The sequence below is a fragment of the Lithobates pipiens genome, unplaced genomic scaffold, assembly GCF_037356315.1.
Source record: "Lithobates pipiens isolate NorthernLeopardFrog02 unplaced genomic scaffold, aLitPip1_a1.2 Scaffold_22, whole genome shotgun sequence".
In the NCBI taxonomy this organism is placed as follows: Eukaryota; Metazoa; Chordata; class Amphibia; order Anura; family Ranidae; genus Lithobates; species Lithobates pipiens.
This window is the reverse complement of record NW_027507784.1, coordinates 65,642,002-65,663,088: the sequence shown is the minus strand read 5'-3', so window position 1 is coordinate 65,663,088 and position 21,087 is coordinate 65,642,002. Positions and strand designations below refer to the sequence as shown.

The 21,087-nt window shown below is 41.1% G+C and overlaps 1 protein-coding gene across 1 annotated transcript in view; it reads right to left on the bottom strand.

The window, feature by feature from the left end:
- Positions 1–896: 896 nt before the first annotated feature.
- Positions 897–21,087, bottom strand: part of NMI (N-myc and STAT interactor) — a 54,851-nt gene continuing 34,660 nt past the window's right edge. Inside the window, exon 9 of the mRNA XM_077447725.1 lies at positions 897–4,021. Coding sequence (XP_077303851.1) covers positions 3,827–4,021 — 195 coding nt within the window. The 3' untranslated portion in view covers positions 897–3,826. The remainder of the gene's footprint in view (positions 4,022–21,087) is intronic.

Below are 21,087 nucleotides of genomic sequence, written 5' to 3'. Positions count from 1 at the left end.
TTAATCAATATGTATGCAAAAAGGGCATCATTTATATTATTCACATCTTATCACCTTTTAAAAAAAAAAAAAAAACATTGAGGATGTCTTAGATTGTAAGCTCTTATGAGCAGGGCCCTCTTAAAGTGGTTGTAAACCCTGTACTTTTACATACAGGTAAGCCTATAATAAGGCTTACCTGTAGGTACCCCGAATATCTCTTAAACTTGCACCGTTTAGGAGATATTCATAGTATCCGCATGTGTCATTGTCATCGGCACATGCGCACTGAAGAAACGGCCTGCTTGTGACGTTTTTCTTGACCACCACCGGTGCAGGAGTGACGTCATCGCGCCTCTGGCCAATCACAGCACCGGAGCACGCGAACCCGGAAATAACTCCGGGAGACATGTCGCCGGTCACAGCGGTGTACGGGGACTGCTGCAACAGCTTTGATCCAAGGTAAGTATTTCATAATGAACTAGTATGTGATGAGTACTAGCTCATTATTCCTTTGTCTTGTAGGTTGTTTTTATTTTTGTTTGTTTTTTTGAGAGTTTACAACCACTTTAACCCCCTTGTATGTTATTGTAACTGTATTGTATTGTATTGTAATGGACTATGCTATGGACTAGGCCAGGGATATGCAATTAGCGGACCGCCAGCTGTTGCAGAACTACAAGTCCCATGAGGCATAGCAAGACTCTGACAACCACAAGCATGACACCCTGAGGCAGAGGCATGATGGAACTTGTAGTTTTCCAACAGCTGGAGGTCCACTAATTGCATATCCCTGGACTATGCTATAGACTACTAGGCTATGGCAAAAAAGTTAAAAGATGCATTCCTCACCTTTCCCAGCTAAAATGATGTGTTGTTAGTGGAGATTTCTTTTAATAAAGCGAGGTACACAAAGAAGCATTGAAATACATTTTATTAGTCACTCAACTTTTAATCATTCATTTACATAAAGCAGTAGAATCTTCGCTGCCCAGTTATTTTGCCATACAAGATCTATATAGAAAATGAAGTCCGGGAAAAAGGCAAACTAAAAAGTCAAATTTCTCCATAGATATTTCAAGAGGCAGTACAGACAAACATGTAATAAAATAGGTCATACATTACATAAACCAGCCTTCCAAATTAATTTGTTGTTTTTACCAATTTTGAATCTTTGTTGTTTTATTGCACATTACATTTAATATTTATGTATTTATTCGCCCCCCTGAAAAAGCCCGCTGTTGAAGACAATATTCCTGACACTGGAGTGCATTTACTAACCACAAATAGACTCTGCACTTTGGCTCCAGAGGTTAAAAATGAGGGGAAGAAGTACTGCCTACCCTCCAATTATATGCAAACAAAAATGTTATTTTTCCTTGCAAGTGATTAGGTATTCTTTGTGAAGCTTCATTTCATTTACTAATCCACCCTTGAGCCTTAAAGTGGACCCCCCACCACCAAAAAAAATTAAAAGTTAGCACTACAAATAGTAGCTGCTGACTTCTAATATTAGGACACTTACCTGTCCAGGGTTCCCATGATGTCGGCACCCCAGCCGATTTCCCAATTGACTGTCATGTGCTGCCGCCACCATTGGTGGTGGGGGTTTCCTAATGAGCATGCGCAAAGCATTCTGTGCTAACTGGCCCACTGGCGGAGGAAGGAGGTGGGGCACTGATGGTCACTGCAGCACAGTCTCCCGGAAGTGGGTGACGGTTACCTGTCAAAAGCAGGTACCCGCTCCCCCCGAAAAGTGTCAAATGTGGTACTGGGGGGGGGGGGGGCAAGATAAGCGGAGCTTCCACTTTTGTGTGGAACTCTGCTTTAAAGTCGAACTGAAGGTAAAACTTTTTTTTTTTTACATTTATAATAAAGTATTGGAGGGTTATAACCATAGTCTGTTTTTTTCTTGCCATCTGTGTCCCATTGAGAAGATTCACAAGGTTCATTAATTTAAATGGACGGCGAGAAAGGTGCATCACCTTTACATTTATATATTATTGAATGTGAATAGTGTAGCAAAAGCTGATTTGTATATTTTATCTTTAAATGGTCTATTGGTTGTTCTGGCTTAATCCCCATTTGCAATATTGCGTTAAGGTTATTTTATGTGTCCCATGAAACACAGAAACAGGGCTAATATCCCTGGCATTTATGTGCCATTTACATTGCTAGGAATACAATTGCCATAACATGCTTATATAAAGACATAACTGACTGCAAGGGCTGTAATATCAAGCATACCTGCTGAAGAAATTTGGAAAGTTTTATATTAAAGCTGAATTCCAGGAATTCAGCCACTTTATAAAAAGTGCAGGTACACTGAGCTAAAGTGGCGCTCCACTCAAAAGGGGACTGTCCGCTTGTTTGCACCCTCTCCCCCTCCACTGCCACCTTTGCCACTTTTTGGGAGGGGAGGTACCTGCTCCAAATTTGCCCCCTCCTCCTTACCTCGCAGTTTTCTGGGACACATCACAGGTCCCAGAAGACTACAGGACCAATCACAAGTCACAGCTGGACTCACACATGTGCAGTATTTGTAGCTGCTGAATTTTTAAAGGGGTGGGCGGAACTCCTCTTTAAGTGTGGCAAATCATTGCCAAATAAAGAAGGCCCATAGTGGAAATGTAAAAGTTGCTGTGGTCTACATGGGAGCCTGGAGCTCCTCTTTATGTCCAACAGTGTGCATGCCACTTCCTGGACTTATATAACCGTGAGGTTTAAGGCACTCCTGGAAGAGACACTGGAGTTCAGAGAGGAGAGACGCACACAGAGCAGCTATGCCCACTACTCCCCTCTGCTGCCCATTCACAGAAGGCTTTGTATTTTGGAAATTAGTTTAATAACAAATCTTCTGTGATTGGGCAAGAGGAGGGGAGGGGCATAACAGATGCAGCGACATTTGAAGGAACTGAGACCAGAGGGTTCAGAATTGGAGCTTCAGCAGCTTCCTGGAGCACAATAAACCCGTCAGATGTAAATTAAAGGAGTAAGTCCATGTGGTGCCATGCTTCTCACTGGACATACCTAGTGGTATGACCGCAGTTTTGACAAAGTTGCTGAATTCTTGGAGTTCAGTTTAAAAGTAGGCTGAGGGTCTTCTGAGGCCATGCAAAAAAGGGAAATTTCCGTTAACATCTTGCCAACCACATAACACATATGCGACAGCAAAGAGGGTTGGCTTGAAAACCCACATGCGTATCCATGGACGGCCTTGAGTTCTGTGCAGAAAATGTGCACATTGAACAATCCCAGCACAGAGACTGAGCGGTCATAGGCAAATCTTGGTCTCTAGTAATCAGGAGCTTTCAAGACAGGCTCCCGATCAAGTGACCACCGTAATAGCCACTCTCACCTTGAAGATCCACTTAAATGGACACTAGGACTGGGCTGAAAGGGGTTAATCAATTGAGATTACAGCACAGCAAATACAGAAATAAAAACTGCACTGTTGGAAAGAGCCAATAAAATAACAGAGGTACTTTCCTCCCACCATGCGTCATTAGGAGTCCAGGTTTGCTGCCATTTACAGTGCCAAGATGGATAAAACCTTTCCCTGTAATATGTATTGTGTGTGACAATAAGAGCTGCACTACTGGATTCCACCAGTGTGTGGAGCTTTAATATAGAACTGCAATTCCTAATTCTTCCAGATGCTCGATATTACAGCTCTCGCAGTCACATAACATAACTGAAAAAATGTTGCTTCAAAGCTGGAAATCTTTATTAAATATGATTCATAACATGGTCACCAAACAGCAAACGCAATTCCAAAGTAACTGCTGTGCTATAAATTTTGGCATGGCAGCTTTATGTAATAGGAAATAGGGAGAGAATGTACACCTTATTTTAAATCCTCCTCGAATATGAGTGTTTTTCTCCCATCCTTGGAAAACACAATGTTTTCCACCTCACCGCCGCCATTGCTCTCTTTCTGGAAGTGGATCTGAATTATATCTTGAACATCATCTTCTTCATCATCATCAACATTCTTAATGCCAGTTAATAGCACTGACCTTGGTGAAGCGGCAGAAAACATCTGCAATGGAACACAGCAAAATGACATTCATAACAATATACAACAATTAATGGGGATATCGATGTCGATGTAAAGGACAAGAATAATGCATTTTCATTGGATGCATTTTTAGTTAATATTGCAGTTTTTACCTTAAAGTGGTTGTGAACCGTTCATATAGCCAGTGAAGTGACTGGCCTCAGGTGAAACAGAGATTAAACAAATCCTCCCATGTAAGTTGTACCTGTTTATACTTTATTCTCTTCTCTACAGCCTCCTAAAACACACATTTTACATAGCACCTCTGAGCTACCAGAAGCAGTAGGCCAGGATCTGATGTCACACACTGCACAGCTCAGAGAAAAAAGCTCAGTGTAATCTGAGACCTGAGTGGAAGGAATGGACACACCCCTCCTATACAATCTCATAGTGAAAAGTGCACAGCTGAGGCTGTCAATCACTGGCTGCCTGCTGGAACTCCTCTTCTTCCTCCCCTGATCACACATAGAGTCTGCACAACCTGTCAGTAATAACTCTTACAGATAGCAGAGGAACAAAGCAGAAGACAGAAATCACACTGAGGCAAGTACACACTTTAGAAGGATATGTTTTGTTCATCTTTCAGGTCACAGGTTTATAACCACTTTATGTAATTGGGACTTTCACTTTTTTTTACACCTAATTTTGCCACAAAAAACTGGGAAAACTTATTGACTCGAGTATAAGCCTAGGGTGGAAAATGCAGCCGCTACTGGTAAATTTTCAGAATGCAGTGCAGCACGGAAAACACAGAGGTTGCCAGTGTCACTGTGCCCATCAATGCAGCCTCACTGCCCATCATTGCAGCCTTACTGTGCCCATAATTGTAGCCTCACTTTACCCATCACCAGAGCCTCACCATGCCCTTCATTGCAGCCTAAATGTGCCCATCGCTGCAGCCTCACCAGGCCCATCATTGCAGCCTTACGTGCCCATTAGTGCAGCCTCACTGTGCCCATGACCGCAGCCCCACCATGCCCATAATTGCAGCCTTACCATGCCCATCAGTGCAGCCTCACTGTGCCCATGACCGCAGTCTCACCATGCCCATCATTGCAGCGTTACTGTGCCCATCAATTCAGCCTCACTGCCTAGGATTGCAGCCTTACTGTGCCCATAATTGTAGCCTCACTTTACCCATCACCAGAGCCTCACCATGCCCGTCATTGCAGCCTTACTGTGCCCATCATTGTAGCCTCACTGTGCCCATGACCGCAGCCTCACCATGCCCATCATTGCAGCCTTACTGTGCCCATCACAGCAGCCTCAACGTGCCCATCATTGTAGTCTCTCACCCATCATCGCCGTCTCATTGTGCCTGTCATTGCAGCCTCCCTAGTAGTGACTGTGCCCATTCATGCAGTCTCAGTAGTCAGTACCTGGATTGCACAGCGGGCATCTCCCACTGTATTTCGGAGCTCAGTCTGAAATTTATGCCCACGTTGTGACAAAAGTCCCGCCCTCCTCCTAGACCAGTTTGTGTAATAGACACAGTGTTCTGTCTATCACACGAGCTGGTCTAGGAGGAGACCGGGACTTTTATCACAGCGTGGCCAAAAATATCAGAGTCCGCTCCGAGACACAGTGGTCTCCTGCTGTGTAAGGGAGGGAGAGAGGGGAGTGCTGCAGCCACAGTTCAAAGCGTGGTATCCCTGCCTTCACTCGAGTATAAGCCAAGGGGAGCTTTTTCAGCATTAAAAATGTGCTGAAAAAGTCGGCTTATACACGAGTATATACGGTAATAGAGTAATCCTGCTCTTGAAATAACTCCCCGGTCTCTTTCTTTTCTGAAGTCTCCAGCCGATCCTATAGCATTTCCACAGTCTCAGATCACCATTTCTTCTAGTTTGTCAAAAGTCTCTGAATGTTCTCTCTTCCATTATATATGTTGAAAATTATATTGAGCCTTGGGGGGTGCAGCCCTCTATACCTCATGACAATTACTGCACTTGACTCATGGGAAATTACCCAAGGAAAACCGCTTAACTGCTAAAATACAGAAAAAAATATTAGATACAGCGGGAGCGCACAGTTTTCAATGACTCAGCCGACTCCCAGACTGCATTGTAAGAAGGAGCAGTAAAGTCATGACTCCCAACTGTCCCTAATTTCGAGGGACTGTCCCTGATTTGATACAAAGTCCCTCTGTCCCTCCTTCCTCCGCATTTGTCCTTCATTTTGGTCTGATCTATATAGTTGTATACAAAATGCACCTTTTAGCTTTCAAAAAGTGTTCCCCAGTGCTAAACTTTTCATCCAATTTCTAAATTGCTGCATTTGTATATTTCAAAGGCCATTATAAAGGGATAGTAGTGTTTTTTTTTTTTTGTATAATACTTCTTTAACCTCCCTGGCGGTATGATTATTTCTGATTTTAGGTGCTGAAAGCGGTACAATTATTGTGCATGGAAATTTGCCGTTTTATATTGTAGGCCTGCAATTGTTAGGAATAACTCTCTTAAATCTGTTTAAACAAGAGTCTAGCAGACATCCCGGGTATGATAAAGTTTATAACATAATAAATAAAAATTATTCAATAATTTAATCAAATCCAAAAACACAGAAATTTGCTCATTTGCAGAATTGTCACTGTCATTCGATTTAGTGTTTGATGACGAATTTCCCCACAAATCGCTATCGCTCAATTCTGCAAGTGATTCTAATTTATTATCGCTGTTTTCTAGTTGGTCACTTTTGACATAAAGGGACACTTTTTGGTTGCTATGGACAATCTCCAAATTCCAGGCAGAAAAAAACAGTATTTATAATATAAGAGTGCATGCAGGGCACTGCACAGACCACTAGGGACAAAGGGGGTGTGTATTTTTTATACAGTACTGTAATCTGTAAGGTTACAGTACTGTATGTGTTTTGTGTGTTTTTACTTTTTTGAATTTAGCGCCGACCTCCGCTCCCGTGCGCCGTAACGTCGCAGGGAACGGAGCTCGGCGGCACTTGGGCACTGTGTGAATCGAGCGGAGGACGGCTCGCACACACAGCGGGAGGACATCGCTGGATCCAGGGGACAAGGTAAGTAACCTCTCCCTGTATCCATCGATGCGATCCCGAGTCTGGCTCGGGGGTTACCACTCGTGGTACTTAAATCCCAGCCCGAGCCCGACTCGGGATTACCGCTAGGGAGGTTAAGGGGGCGTGGCAGGGTGCGCTATGCCTATATATTTTTGCCAATAGGTGTTCCGCGTTCCTATCTCAAAAAGTTGGGCGGTATGGTAAAGCACAACCACTGCATAGCACTGTAATGCAGGAATGAGACCCTACATACGGTATGAACTGAGCACATACAGCTGATGTCTATGAACATATATACATAATTACAAACTGCACACAAAAAGAGGGCTTTTAAAAGCCAAGATTATTTAGGCAGGATCTATTTTAAGGATTAAAAAATGATCTTTAAATAATGATAAACATTTCTTTTAACCTTATTCTTTCACCCACAGAGAACAAGGTGGGTATGAGAAAGTCCATGTCTGGGTGGCAAAGTGATACATAAAAAAAAAAAAAAAAGGAAGTAATGTTGTGCTAAATTTGTACAGCATTTATTACTGAAAATGATATAAATGGTGAATTACACTAAAATTATCATAGTGCACACCATCCGCAGTATAGTTTAATTCACAGTCTTGCTCACTGCTTTGTGATTGGCTATCCTTGATGCTCTGATTCTGAGAGAAAGTTTTGTTGAGTAAGGTAAACTTCGCTACTTCAGTTTCTGGGGTGCATCTCATATGTTCAGCAACTCTCCCCATCGCCGTTCCCTCACTGCTATAACATATAACATTTTGATAGCTGGGAAATGCTAAGTAGTGGTACACCAAAATGAAAATTCTGGTGCCGAAATTTCAGGATGCACTTGGCCGAAAACCAAAACTGAAAAGGACAGTTAAAAAAAAAAAAAAAAAAAAATGCAATTTAATGTTACTGGCGTTTTTGAAGTCAAAGGGATGCGATTTTGCACTGATGTCAATGGACGTGATTTGGTATTGAAATCAATGGGATACATTTTTGTATTAAAGTCAAAGGGATGCGATTTTGCATTGCAGTTAATAAGGAGTGTGTTTGCATTGCAGTCAATGGGACGTGATTTTGCATTGAAGCGAAAAGGGGGCGTTTTTGCATTGAAGTCAATGGGACACGATTTTGCATTGAAGTCAACAGGATGCAGCATTCCATTATTGACACTTTTTTTTTTTTTATCGTCAAGACGCAGATAACCTTATTTTCAGACAATAATTTTCAGCGGTCGATATATCGGTGTATCCCTAATGCTATGTATTACAAAGCAGCATAAGCTGTCAAAATGCAGTCGTTCCTGTATAAAATGACACTTGCAAATAGTCTGCAAGTGCCATTGAGTAATACAATATAGTAACTGAGTTGATTTACTAAAACTGGAGAGTGTAAAATCTGGTGCAGATGTTCATGGTATAAACAAAAAACGTTCCCTGTGACACTGCGCTATCCAAAAAAACAAAAAAAGCTGCTAACACAATCACAAGGATAAAACAGTGAATAATTAACAAATATCAAATCATAGTGTAGCGCTTAAAGAAATTATGAATGACCTGGTTAGTGCATGATCATACAATAATTAACCCAAAACACCTTAGGTGTGAAAATTCATAAGTGTATACAAAAATAAAATTATAATACAAAAAAATATAAATAAATTGAAAGTCTCTATGTAAGATGTTGATCAAATCCAGACGTGAAATAAGGGTCACCATCCACCTTCTTGCAATAAGGCTAGCATGCAGACACCCTGTGATATTCCCGTCACCTTTCAAAATAAAGGCTTACCGGATAACATGGATCCAAACGAATATATATTCGAAGGATCATGCAGGCTTGTACGCTCAAAAGGCGAGATTACAGATGTAAATTATCCAGGGAAGTAACGAGTCAGACTCCTCATACAGATGCCCCAATTAGTTGTTAAATCCTCAGCGGTAAACTCCAACTCAAAATGTTGAACTCATACAAAGGAAAATAAGGGGCCACAATAGTGTAAATCCGTTTAAAAGAAAAAATTTAATAAAAAAGTAATGAACTCACATGTAACCAAAGAAATCAAGCGCTTATTCCATAAAAACAGTGCTACAGCAGTAGTCCCGACGCGTTTCGTCCTCTACAGACGTCATCTGGGGTAGCACTCCACTGTAGCATCCTTACTTTTATAGCAAACAATCAATCTGGGCGAAAATTCCATCTGCCTGTGTCACCACATATCACTTCCGGTTAAAGATGGCGCCCGGCGTGCGTTCCACGCCTCATTATAATGCTACAGCATAAATTAGCAAGCAATCCATGCCATAACATATATGAAGTAGGCCAATAAGTAAAGCATACATTGGCCCAAACCTTAGAAATATACCGAACATTAAAATTTATTTATTTCCCTTTATTGTACCGTTGACAGCATTTCCGGGTCATGACTGGACAACTAAACGGCGTAAATATGGTTCCAATCATTACCACTCGCGGCCCATCATGCCAACAGAGCCACCCCCACTCCGAGAAAATACTCCCATAGTGGGAGTATCGTATGAAGTGAACCCTGATGCTTCCGGCTAGCGGCGCTGGAACGCACCGCGTACCGGAAGTGCCAACATTACAGATGCATCCGACGTCAGAGGCGACGCGAGAGGAAACACGTCACCTCCAATCCGAGAGCATCAAACACCGGAAGTGACGTAAGCAAAAATACGTCACCTCCGGCCAAAGCGTACCCGACACCGGAAGTGATATAAAGGAAATACATCATCTCCGGTGTCCAGCGGGACACATATAAACATACTACGGACCATACACCATAAGAGGGCAGTGCACTTACACACACCCCAACTCCCCAATGGAAAAGATTTACCAAAACAGAAGAACAATATACTGATATGTATGGAATGGGAGTAATTGCATATAGGCAATACTTAAAAAATACCTATAAAAAAAAAAAATATATATATATACAAAATACAAACCAGCACCGATATAACGTATGCCGGAACGTACATTGTAACAAATACTGATAACATCTAAGGCAGATAGAATTCTGTCCCAAGAATAATAATAACAATATGCCATAAATAACAATGATAGAAGAACCTACCATTTACATAGAAATCAAAAAATATTAAAACTAAAATGAAAAACTAGAATAAAATGTTGCCAATATACATATTATCCGTTATTAATGAAGGCATTAATATCCCATTCTACATTTAAGCCAAATGGTGAGTAAGATCGAATCGTATATATCCAGTAGGTTTCTAATCTGGAAACACCCCGAGTCATAGCACCACCCCTCCACGGGGGTGTGTATTTGTCAATAGCTAAAAATTGGGTACCTGTTGGGTCACTGTTATGACATTCCCTGTAGTGTCTCGGGATAGTGTGTTTAGAGACCTTACCCTTTATTAAGGCTATATGTTCCCCTACTCTAATCGCAAACGTCCTTGTCGTCCTCCCTACATATTGTTTGCCGCACGGGCAAGTGATCAGATATACTACATACCGGGTGCTACAGGTACAAAATGATTTTATAGTATGTGTTCTGTTAGTGGTTGTTGATGTAAACTCAGTTGTTTTATGTCTACCGGCTATATTAAACTGGCATACCACACATTTTTTACAAGGATAAAAACCTGTTAGATTGTGAAAAAATGATGGACGACAGGGTGGGTTAATAACATTGGGAGCAATACGGTTCCGTAGAGAGGGTGCACCCCTGAAGAGTACTTTCGCCCGCTCAGGTAACTTTGAGCTGAGGACTGGGTCACTTCTTAATACATCCCAGTGTTTATTTATAATGGTCTTAATTTGTTTGTGCTGTACCGAAAAAGATGTAAGCATAGACCATCTATAAGTATCATCAGGTTCCTGGCGTACTTTCTCAACCACAAGGCTCTCCCTGTTAGTGTCAATAACTTTCTGTATCTCTACATCAAGAGCCCTAGCATCATATCCCTTATCCTCAAATTTTTGTTTAAGGATTACTGCTTGTGTCCTAAACGTATCAAGGTCTGTGCAGTTCCTTCGCAGTCGTAGAAATTGACTACGTGGTATCGAACTCAACCATGATCTATGATGGCAGCTATCGAGGGGAATGAAACTATTCCTGTCCGTCGGTTTAAAGTGCGTTTTGAACACAAATTTATTATCTACTAATTCAATCTCTAAATCAAGAAAATTAATCCTAGAAAGACTCATTTCAAATGATAGTGAAATACCCCTATCGTTACTGTTCAAATTCCTAAAGAATTTGATCAGCGAATCCGATGAACCACTCCATAGGAGGAGGATGTCGTCTATGTACCTAGCCCACAGGACCAAAGAAGGATTCCTCTGGGCATAGACGACATCCTCCTCCCACTTGGCCATGAACAAATTAGCAAGACTGGGGGCAAATTTAGCCCCCATTGCTACACCCCGTTGTTGTAAATAATACTTGTCGTTAAACCAAAAATAGTTATGTTCCATGGCAAATTCTAAAAGTTCTATGAGGTAATCACATTGAAATGATGCCAGAGAGTCCTCACGATCTAAAAAATGTCGGACAGCCTCTATACCCATTCCCTGAGGTATGCAAGTATAGAGGGACGCTACATCAGCTGTAGCTATGATACATTGCTCATGAAGCACTAGACTTTCAAGTCTCCTGATTGTAGCACCCGTATCTTTAAGGTAGGATGGGGTTTTTTTAACAAGGGGTTGCAAATAAAAATCTATATAACGGCCTATGCGTGAGGTGACCGAATTAATGCCACTCACTATGGGCCTACCAGGAGGGCTCACCAGATCTTTATGGATCTTCGGTAAGTAATAGATTACAGGAATTCGTGGGGAAATGGGAACCAAAAATTTTTTTTCTTTATTATTCAATATTTTTTGATCATAGCCTTTATTAATAAGATCCTTAAGTTGTTTTTTATATACAATCGTGGGATTATTGGGGAGTTGCTTATAAGTACCTGGCTCACCCAAGATCCTGTGCATTTCAGTTTCGTACTGTTCCCTGTCCAGAATCACAACACCCCCCCCCTTATCAGCTGGACGTATAACTACGTCTTTTTGTTCACATAAAGATTTAAAACCGTTTGTTGAAAAAGTGGTTCTATTATTACATTTCATGGGAAGTCTATCAAGATCTTTTAATACTAAATCCTTAAATATTTTTACAGCTGGAACAGTGGGTACAGGGGGTATAAACAGAGACGGGTTAGCCAACCCAGAATGCACAGTTCCCGATGTGGCCGCTAGATAATCCGTTCTAAAGGGATTGGTTGTCAAATACCGCTGAATGTTAATCTTTCTGATGAATTTGTGTATATCTATAAAAGTATTGAATTTATTAAGTTGTTTAGGGGGTGCATATTTTAAACCCTTATCGAGTACTGATAATTCAGCATGGGAGAAGGTTTTCTTGCTTAAATTAAACACACCCTGTCCCACTAAACCCGCCTTCTTTTTCCTCCTCTGTAATCGCTCTCCCCCTCTACACCCTCTCTTGGGTCTTGATCCCTTTTTCGAATATGCGGATCCTCGCGAAAATCCTGGTTCCTATAATTAGTATTAGGTGGATTATATCCAGGTGGTATATAGGCATTATTCACATTGTCTGGGTCTCGTATTTCTCTCAATGGAGAGAACCTATTATATGTAGAAACAGGAGCCGCGTTGTAATATTGGGGTCCACTATAATGAGGGTTAGACGGGGCATTATAATGAGGGTTAGGAGGAGCGCGTCTAGGTGATGGAGAATAGTAGGGAGAGTCATTATACTCTCTATATTGGTGAACATCATAATTATATGGACGTCCTCTATTAAAACCTCTACCCCCTCTCTTTCCTCGATTATTACCTCTTCCTCTCTGAGGATTATTAGGGGTGTGTGGAGTATAATGATGCACCCTCTGCTGAGAGGAGGGTGGGCCATCATACACCTTACTCTGTGCAGCCTCACTATAAGACATAGGAGGCAAAGTGACCCTCTGTAGGGCAGTAGAACCTCCAGACTGGGAACCACTTATGGGTTGTATGTCTGTGGCAGGTGTATTCTGAACCAATTTCTGCCAACCGAAAACAGTACCCATCTTGTAGTCATTAACATCTCTGGAGTACTTTTTCTGTTTCTTATATTTTTGTTCCCTATCCTCTTTTTCCAGATGGTTCAACAAATTGGCAAAAAGAGAGTTATATTCAGGAGTGTCCTTATATGACGTTAATTTATCCTTAATTTCTTTAATTTCTTTATCTAGTAGGGCCATTTTACTGTTCTTCCTTGAAATCAAGAAACGCGTCGGGACTACTGCTGTAGCACTGTTTTTATGGAATAAGCGCTTGATTTCTTTGGTTACATGTGAGTTCATTACTTTTTTATTAAATTTTTTCTTTTAAACGGATTTACACTATTGTGGCCCCTTATTTTCCTTTGTATGAGTTCAACATTTTGAGTTGGAGTTTACCGCTGAGGATTTAACAACTAATTGGGGCATCTGTATGAGGAGTCTGACTCGTTACTTCCCTGGATAATTTACATCTGTAATCTCGCCTTTTGAGCGTACAAGCCTGCATGATCCTTCGAATATATATTCGTTTGGATCCATGTTATCCGGTAAGCCTTTATTTTGAAAGGTGACGGGAATATCACAGGGTGTCTGCATGCTAGCCTTATTGCAAGAAGGTGGATGGTGACCCTTATTTCACGTCTGGATTTGATCAACATCTTACATAGAGACTTTCAATTTATTTATATTTTTTTGTATTATAATTTTATTTTTGTATACACTTATGAATTTTCACACCTAAGGTGTTTTGGGTTAATTATTGTATGATCATGCACTAACCAGGTCATTCATAATTTCTTTAAGCGCTACACTATGATTTGATATTTGTTAATTATTCACTGTTTTATCCTTGTGATTGTGTTAGCAGCTTTTTTTGTTTTTTTGGATAGCGCAGTGTCACAGGGAACGTTTTTTGTTTATATATATTGTTTGGATACACACATTGCAGCAATCCTTTTTTATACACGTCACTGTAGATATGGATGTTTTTGAATATCGTGCTTCGCACAAAGTTAATACTGATGGTGTTTTTGTGGCAACTGGTAGTAACACCGAGGTGGGGGGGTTGTTTATGAGACTTAAAAATATTATGACATCTGAACTTCACCTGCAATGGGACCTTGTGTTCTTGCAGCAATACATTGCAGAACATATGGTCCCTAGAAGTCTAAGGTGGGATGTAAACCCCCAACAAGGGGAAGTGGACCTAGACATTTGGTTCAAGTATTTTAATGAGGCTGGAACCAATTTGTTGGGTTTCTTGATTTCAAGGAAGAACAGTAAAATGGCCCTACTAGATAAAGAAATTAAAGAAATTAAGGATAAATTAACGTCATATAAGGACACTCCTGAATATAACTCTCTTTCTGCCAATTTGTTGAACCATCTGGAAAAAGAGGATAGGGAACAAAAATATAAGAAACAGAAAAAGTACTCCAGAGATGTTAATGACTACAAGATGGGTACTGTTTTCGGTTGGCAGAAATTGGTTCAGAATACACCTGCCACAGACATACAACCCATAAGTGGTTCCCAGTCTGGAGGTTCTACTGCCCTACAGAGGGTCACTTTGCCTCCTATGTCTTATAGTGAGGCTGCACAGAGTAAGGTGTATGATGGCCCACCCTCCTCTCAGCAGAGGGTGCATCATTATACTCCACACACCCCTAATAATCCTCAGAGAGGAAGAGGTAATAATCGAGGAAAGAGAGGGGGTAGAGGTTTTAATAGAGGACGTCCATATAATTATGATGTTCACCAATATAGAGAGTATAATGACTCTCCCTACTATTCTCCATCACCTAGACGCGCTCCTCCTAACCCTCATTATAATGCCCCGTCTAACCCTCATTATAGTGGACCCCAATATTACAACGCGGCTCCTGTTTCTACATATAATAGGTTCTCTCCATTGAGAGAAATACGAGACCCAGACAATGTGAATAATGCCTATATACCACCTGGATATAATCCACCTAATACTAATTATAGGAACCAGGATTTTCGCGAGGATCCGCATATTCGAAAAAGGGATCAAGACCCAAGAGAGGGTGTAGAGGGGGAGAGCGATTACAGAGGAGGAAAAAGAAGGCGGGTTTAGTGGGACAGGGTGTGTTTAATTTAAGCAAGAAAACCTTCTCCCATGCTGAATTATCAGTACTCGATAAGGGTTTAAAATATGCACCCCCTAAACAACTTAATAAATTCAATACTTTTATAGATATACACAAATTCATCAGAAAGATTAACATTCAGCGGTATTTGACAACCAATCCCTTTAGAACGGATTATCTAGCGGCCACATCGGGAACTGTGCATTCTGGGTTGGCTAACCCGTCTCTGTTTATACCCCCTGTACCCACTGTTCCAGCTGTAAAAATATTTAAGGATTTAGTATTAAAAGATCTTGATAGACTTCCCATGAAATGTAATAATAGAACCACTTTTTCAACAAACGGTTTTAAATCTTTATGTGAACAAAAAGACGTAGTTATACGTCCAGCTGATAAGGGGGGGGGTGTTGTGATTCTGGACAGGGAACAGTACGAAACTGAAATGCACAGGATCTTGGGTGAGCCAGGTACTTATAAGCAACTCCCCAATAATCCCACGATTGTATATAAAAAACAACTTAAGGATCTTATTAATAAAGGCTATGATCAAAAAATATTGAATAATAAAGAAAAAAACTTTTTGGTTCCCATTTCCCCACGAATTCCTGTAATCTATTACTTACCGAAGATCCATAAAGATCTGGTGAGCCCTCCTGGTAGGCCCATAGTGAGTGGCATTAATTCGGTCACCTCACGCATAGGCCGTTATATAGATTTTTATTTGCAACCCCTTGTTAAAAAAACCCCATCCTACCTTAAAGATACGGGTGCTACAATCAGGAGACTTGAAAGTCTAGTGCTTCATGAGCAATGTATCATAGCTACAGCTGATGTAGCGTCCCTCTATACTTGCATACCTCAGGGAATGGGTATAGAGGCTGTCCGACATTTTTTAGATCGTGAGGACTCTCTGGCATCATTTCAATGTGATTACCTCATAGAACTTTTAGAATTTGCCATGGAACATAACTATTTTTGGTTTAACGACAAGTATTATTTACAACAACGGGGTGTAGCAATGGGGGCTAAATTTGCCCCCAGTCTTGCTAATTTGTTCATGGCCAAGTGGGAGGAGGATGTCGTCTATGCCCAGAGGAATCCTTCTTTGGTCCTGTGGGCTAGGTACATAGACGACATCCTCCTCCTATGGAGTGGTTCATCGGATTCGCTGATCGAATTCTTTAGGAATTTGAACAGTAACGATAGGGGTATTTCACTATCATTTGAAATGAGTCTTTCTAGGATTAATTTTCTTGATTTAGAGATTGAATTAGTAGATAATAAATTTGTGTTCAAAACGCACTTTAAACCGACGGACAGGAATAGTTTCATTCCCCTCGATAGCTGCCATCATAGATCATGGTTGAGTTCGATACCACGTAGTCAATTTCTACGACTGCGAAGGAACTGCACAGACCTTGATACGTTTAGGACACAAGCAGTAATCCTTAAACAAAAATTTGAGGATAAGGGATATGATGCTAGGGCTCTTGATGTAGAGATACAGAAAGTTATTGACACTAACAGGGAGAGCCTTGTGGTTGAGAAAGTACGCCAGGAACCTGATGATACTTATAGATGGTCTATGCTTACATCTTTTTCGGTACAGCACAAACAAATTAAGACCATTATAAATAAACACTGGGATGTATTAAGAAGTGACCCAGTCCTCAGCTCAAAGTTACCTGAGCGGGCGAAAGTACTCTTCAGGGGTGCACCCTCTCTACGGAACCGTATTGCTCCCAATGTTATTAACCCACCCTGTCGTCCATCATTTTTTCACAATCTAACAGGTTTTTATCCTTGTAAAAAATGTGTGGTATGCCAGTTTAATATAGCCGGTAGACATAAAACAACTGAGTTTACATCAACAACAACTAACAGAACACATACTATAAAATCATTTTGTACCTGTAGCACCCGGTATGTAGTATATCTGATCACTTGCCCGTGCGGCAAACAATATGTAGGGAGGACGACAAGGACGTTTGCGATTAGAGTAGGGGAACATATAGCCTTAATAAAGGGTAAGGTCTCTAAACACACTATCCCGAGACACTACAGGGAATGTCATAACAGTGACCCAACAGGTACCCAATTTTTAGCTATTGACAAATACACACCCCCGTGGAGGGGTGGTGCTATGACTCGGGGTGTTTCCAGATTAGAAACCTACTGGATATATACGATTCGATCTTACTCACCATTTGGCTTAAATGTAGAATGGGATATTAATGCCTTCATTAATAACGGATAATATGTATATTGGCAACATTTAATTCTAGTTTTTCATTTTAGTTTTAATATTTTTTGATTTCTATGTAAATGGTAGGTTCTTCTATCATTGTTATTTATGGCATATTGTTATTATTATTCTTGGGACAGAATTCTATCTGCCTTAGATGTTATCAGTATTTGTTACAATGTACGTTCCGGCATACGTTATATCGGTGCTGGTTTGTATTTTGTATATATATATTTTTTTTTTTTTTTATAGGTATTTTTTAAGTATTGCCTATATGCAATTACTCCCATTCCATACATATCAGTATATTGTTCTTCTGTTTTGGTAAATCTTTTCCATTGGGGAGTTGGGGTGTGTGTAAGTGCACTGCCCTCTTATGGTGTATGGTCCGTAGTATGTTTATATGTGTCCCGCTGGACACCGGAGATGATGTATTTCCTTTATATCACTTCCGGTGTCGGGTACGCTTTGGCCGGAGGTGACGTATTTTTGCTTACGTCACTTCCGGTGTTTGATGCTCTCGGATTGGAGGTGACGTGTTTCCTCTCGCGTCGCCTCTGACGTCGGATGCATCTGTAATGTTGGCACTTCCGGTACGCAGTGCGTTCCAGCGCCGCTAGCCGGAAGCATCAGGGTTCACTTCATACGATACTCCCACTATGGGAGTATTTTCTCGGAGTGGGGGTGGCTCTGTTGGCATGATGGGCCGCGAGTGGTAATGATTGGAACCATATTTACGCCGTTTAGTTGTCCAGTCATGACCCGGAAATGCTGTCAACGGTACAATAAAGGGAAATAAATAAATTTTAATGTTCGGTATATTTCTAAGGTTTGGGCCAATGTATGCTTTACTTATTGGCCTACTTCATATATGTTATGGCATGGATTGCTTGCTAATTTATGCTGTAGCATTATAATGAGGCGTGGAACGCACGCCGGGCGCCATCTTTAACCGGAAGTGATATGTGGTGACACAGGCAGATGGAATTTTCGCCCAGATTGATTGTTTGCTATAAAAGTAAGGATGCTACAGTGGAGTGCTACCCCAGATGACGTCTGTAGAGGACGAAACGCGTCGGGACTACTGCTGTAGCACTGTTTTTATGGAATAAGCGCTTGATTTCTTTGGTTACATGTGAGTTCATTACTTTTTTATTAAATTTTTTCTTTTAAACGGATTTACACTATTGTGGCCCCTTATTTTCCTTTGTATGAGTTCAACATTTTGAGTTGGAGTTTACCGCTGAGGATTTAACAACTAATTGGGGCATCTGTATGAGGAGTCTGACTCGTTACTTCCCTGGATAATTTACATCTGTAATCTCGCCTTTTGAGCGTACAAGCCTGCATGATCCTTCGAATATATATTCGTTTGGATCCATGTTATCCGGTAAGCCTTTATTTTGAAAGGTGACGGGAATATCACAGGGTGTCTGCATGCTAGCCTTATTGCAAGAAGGTGGATGGTGACCCTTATTTCACGTCTGGATTTGATCAACATCTTACATAGAGACTTTCAATTTATTTATATTTTTTTGTATTATAATTTTATTTTTGTATACACTTATGAATTTTCACACCTAAGGTGTTTTGGGTTAATTATTGTATGATCATGCACTAACCAGGTCATTCATAATTTCTTTAAGCGCTACACTATGATTTGACAGATGTTCATGGTAGCCAATCAGCTTCCAACTTCAGCTTGCTCAATTAAGCTTTGACAATAAAACCTGGAAGCTGATTGGTTTCTCTTCAGAGCTACACCAGATTTTGCACTCTCCAGTGTCAGTAAATGAACCCCATGTATTGTTACATTGTAAGTACGAATTCATTAATATGTAGATCAAAGGCGTGACTTTTGATCTACATAACATCAGTTAAAGAAACCTTATAAGTAATAAAAAATATTTTTTAATAAAATGTATTCCCATTTAATCTCTTATTATAATGTAAGTATTTTTGTTTGGCTTTTTTTCAGTGTCACATAAAAAAAAAAACAGTTTTTTAAAATGTGCAACTAACTTTGCCATGCTTTGTACCAGAGATACAGTATATTTTTAGTGTCAATTAAGGAAAAATTACAGAATAAAATGTATACTTTTTATTTACAGTAAAACTACTTTTTTTTCTTAAAACTAACACTGTTCAAAATAGAAAAAGAAAAGCCTTTTACGTATTTTTGTCTATAGATTACATAGAAAATAACATTTTGCAAGACAATTTTGTTAAAAGAAGGCCTCGTTTTTGTCCACAAGAAAACAACTGTTATCTTAAAGCAGTGTTCCACCCAAAAGTGTAACTTCCGCTTATGTGATTCCTCCGGTGCCACATTTTGCACCTTTCAGGGGGAAGTGGGGAGCGGGTACCCGTTTTTCCATAGGTAACCTGTCCCCACTTCCAGGAGACTGGGCAGCGGCGAAGTACGTCAGCAGCTCGGCCCCCCTCCTCCCCTTCTGTCGGGCCAGTGAGAGAGAGCGCTTTGCGCACTCACATTAGGGACCTGGCTGTGAGGCCGAAAGGCTACACTGCCGGGTTCTTTTGCCAGCAATGGCAGCGGCAGCAACTTACCAGCTGATGTAAACATTGGCTGCAGTACTGACATCGCTGGACTCCAGGACAGGTAAGTGTCCTAATGTTAAAAGTCAGCAGCTACAGTATGTGTAGCTGCTGACTTTTAATTTTTAAAAGGGAGGCAGAGCTCTGCTTAAAGTAATGACAAATGATTGCCAAATAAAGAAGGCCCATAGTGGAAACGTAAAAGTTCCTGTGGTCTAAGGGTCTTTACACTACAGAGGTGAAGTGGGTAAAACTAATTTTGTATGACCCCATATCACTGATTTTAGCTGTGCAGAAGGTGTTGTCAGTAGAAAACAGTATTTTTTGGTCTTTTTCATGTGAAGCTCCAGACTAAACTTTTTTTAGATCTGAATACTCATCTCTTCAGGGAAGACTATCTCACCTCCAACTAAAAACTGAACTTTTACTGAACAGCTTATCCCTCACAGTTATTTTTTATACCTGTAGCACCTTCTAATGTGCTAGAATGGGATTGTAGATAGTTTTATAGTGTAGGTAAATGGTTAGCTTGGCTGAGAGCCAGGCTGGGCTAAATCTGGTTTAGGGTTTGTATCTCAGGGAAGCTAGATGACTCATCAGGCAGCACCTCTGGAATCTCCCCTACTTGTGGAACCTTGGAGAAGCTTCCAGAAGAATGGGAAGAAGGTTAGAAGGGGTTGCCTGGAGTAGAAGGGGCAGTGGAGTTCGGGTGGAAGCTGAAGATGGAGTGCTGAGGAGGTTGTCGGTAGCCCTTGAGGGTAACCCCCTAATCTGAGGGGGGTGACCTCGGGCCTGGGGCTCGGGTGCTGGAGGGATCCTCTTACAAAACACAGAGGTTTACTGTCCAGAGGCATGGGAGCAAGAGTGAGGACTTCGGGAGCCAGCAAGCCCATCCAGGAGAAGTCAGCTGGCTGGGCTAGTGAGTGACAGCCTGGGATGGCTGGAAAGTCAGTCTAGGAGGACTGTGTAAGATTAGCCAGGAGGGCTAGCGAAAGGGGCTGCTGCCAACAGGCAGGCTGGCAGGGCCTGAAGAGTTGGTACTGGGCTCAG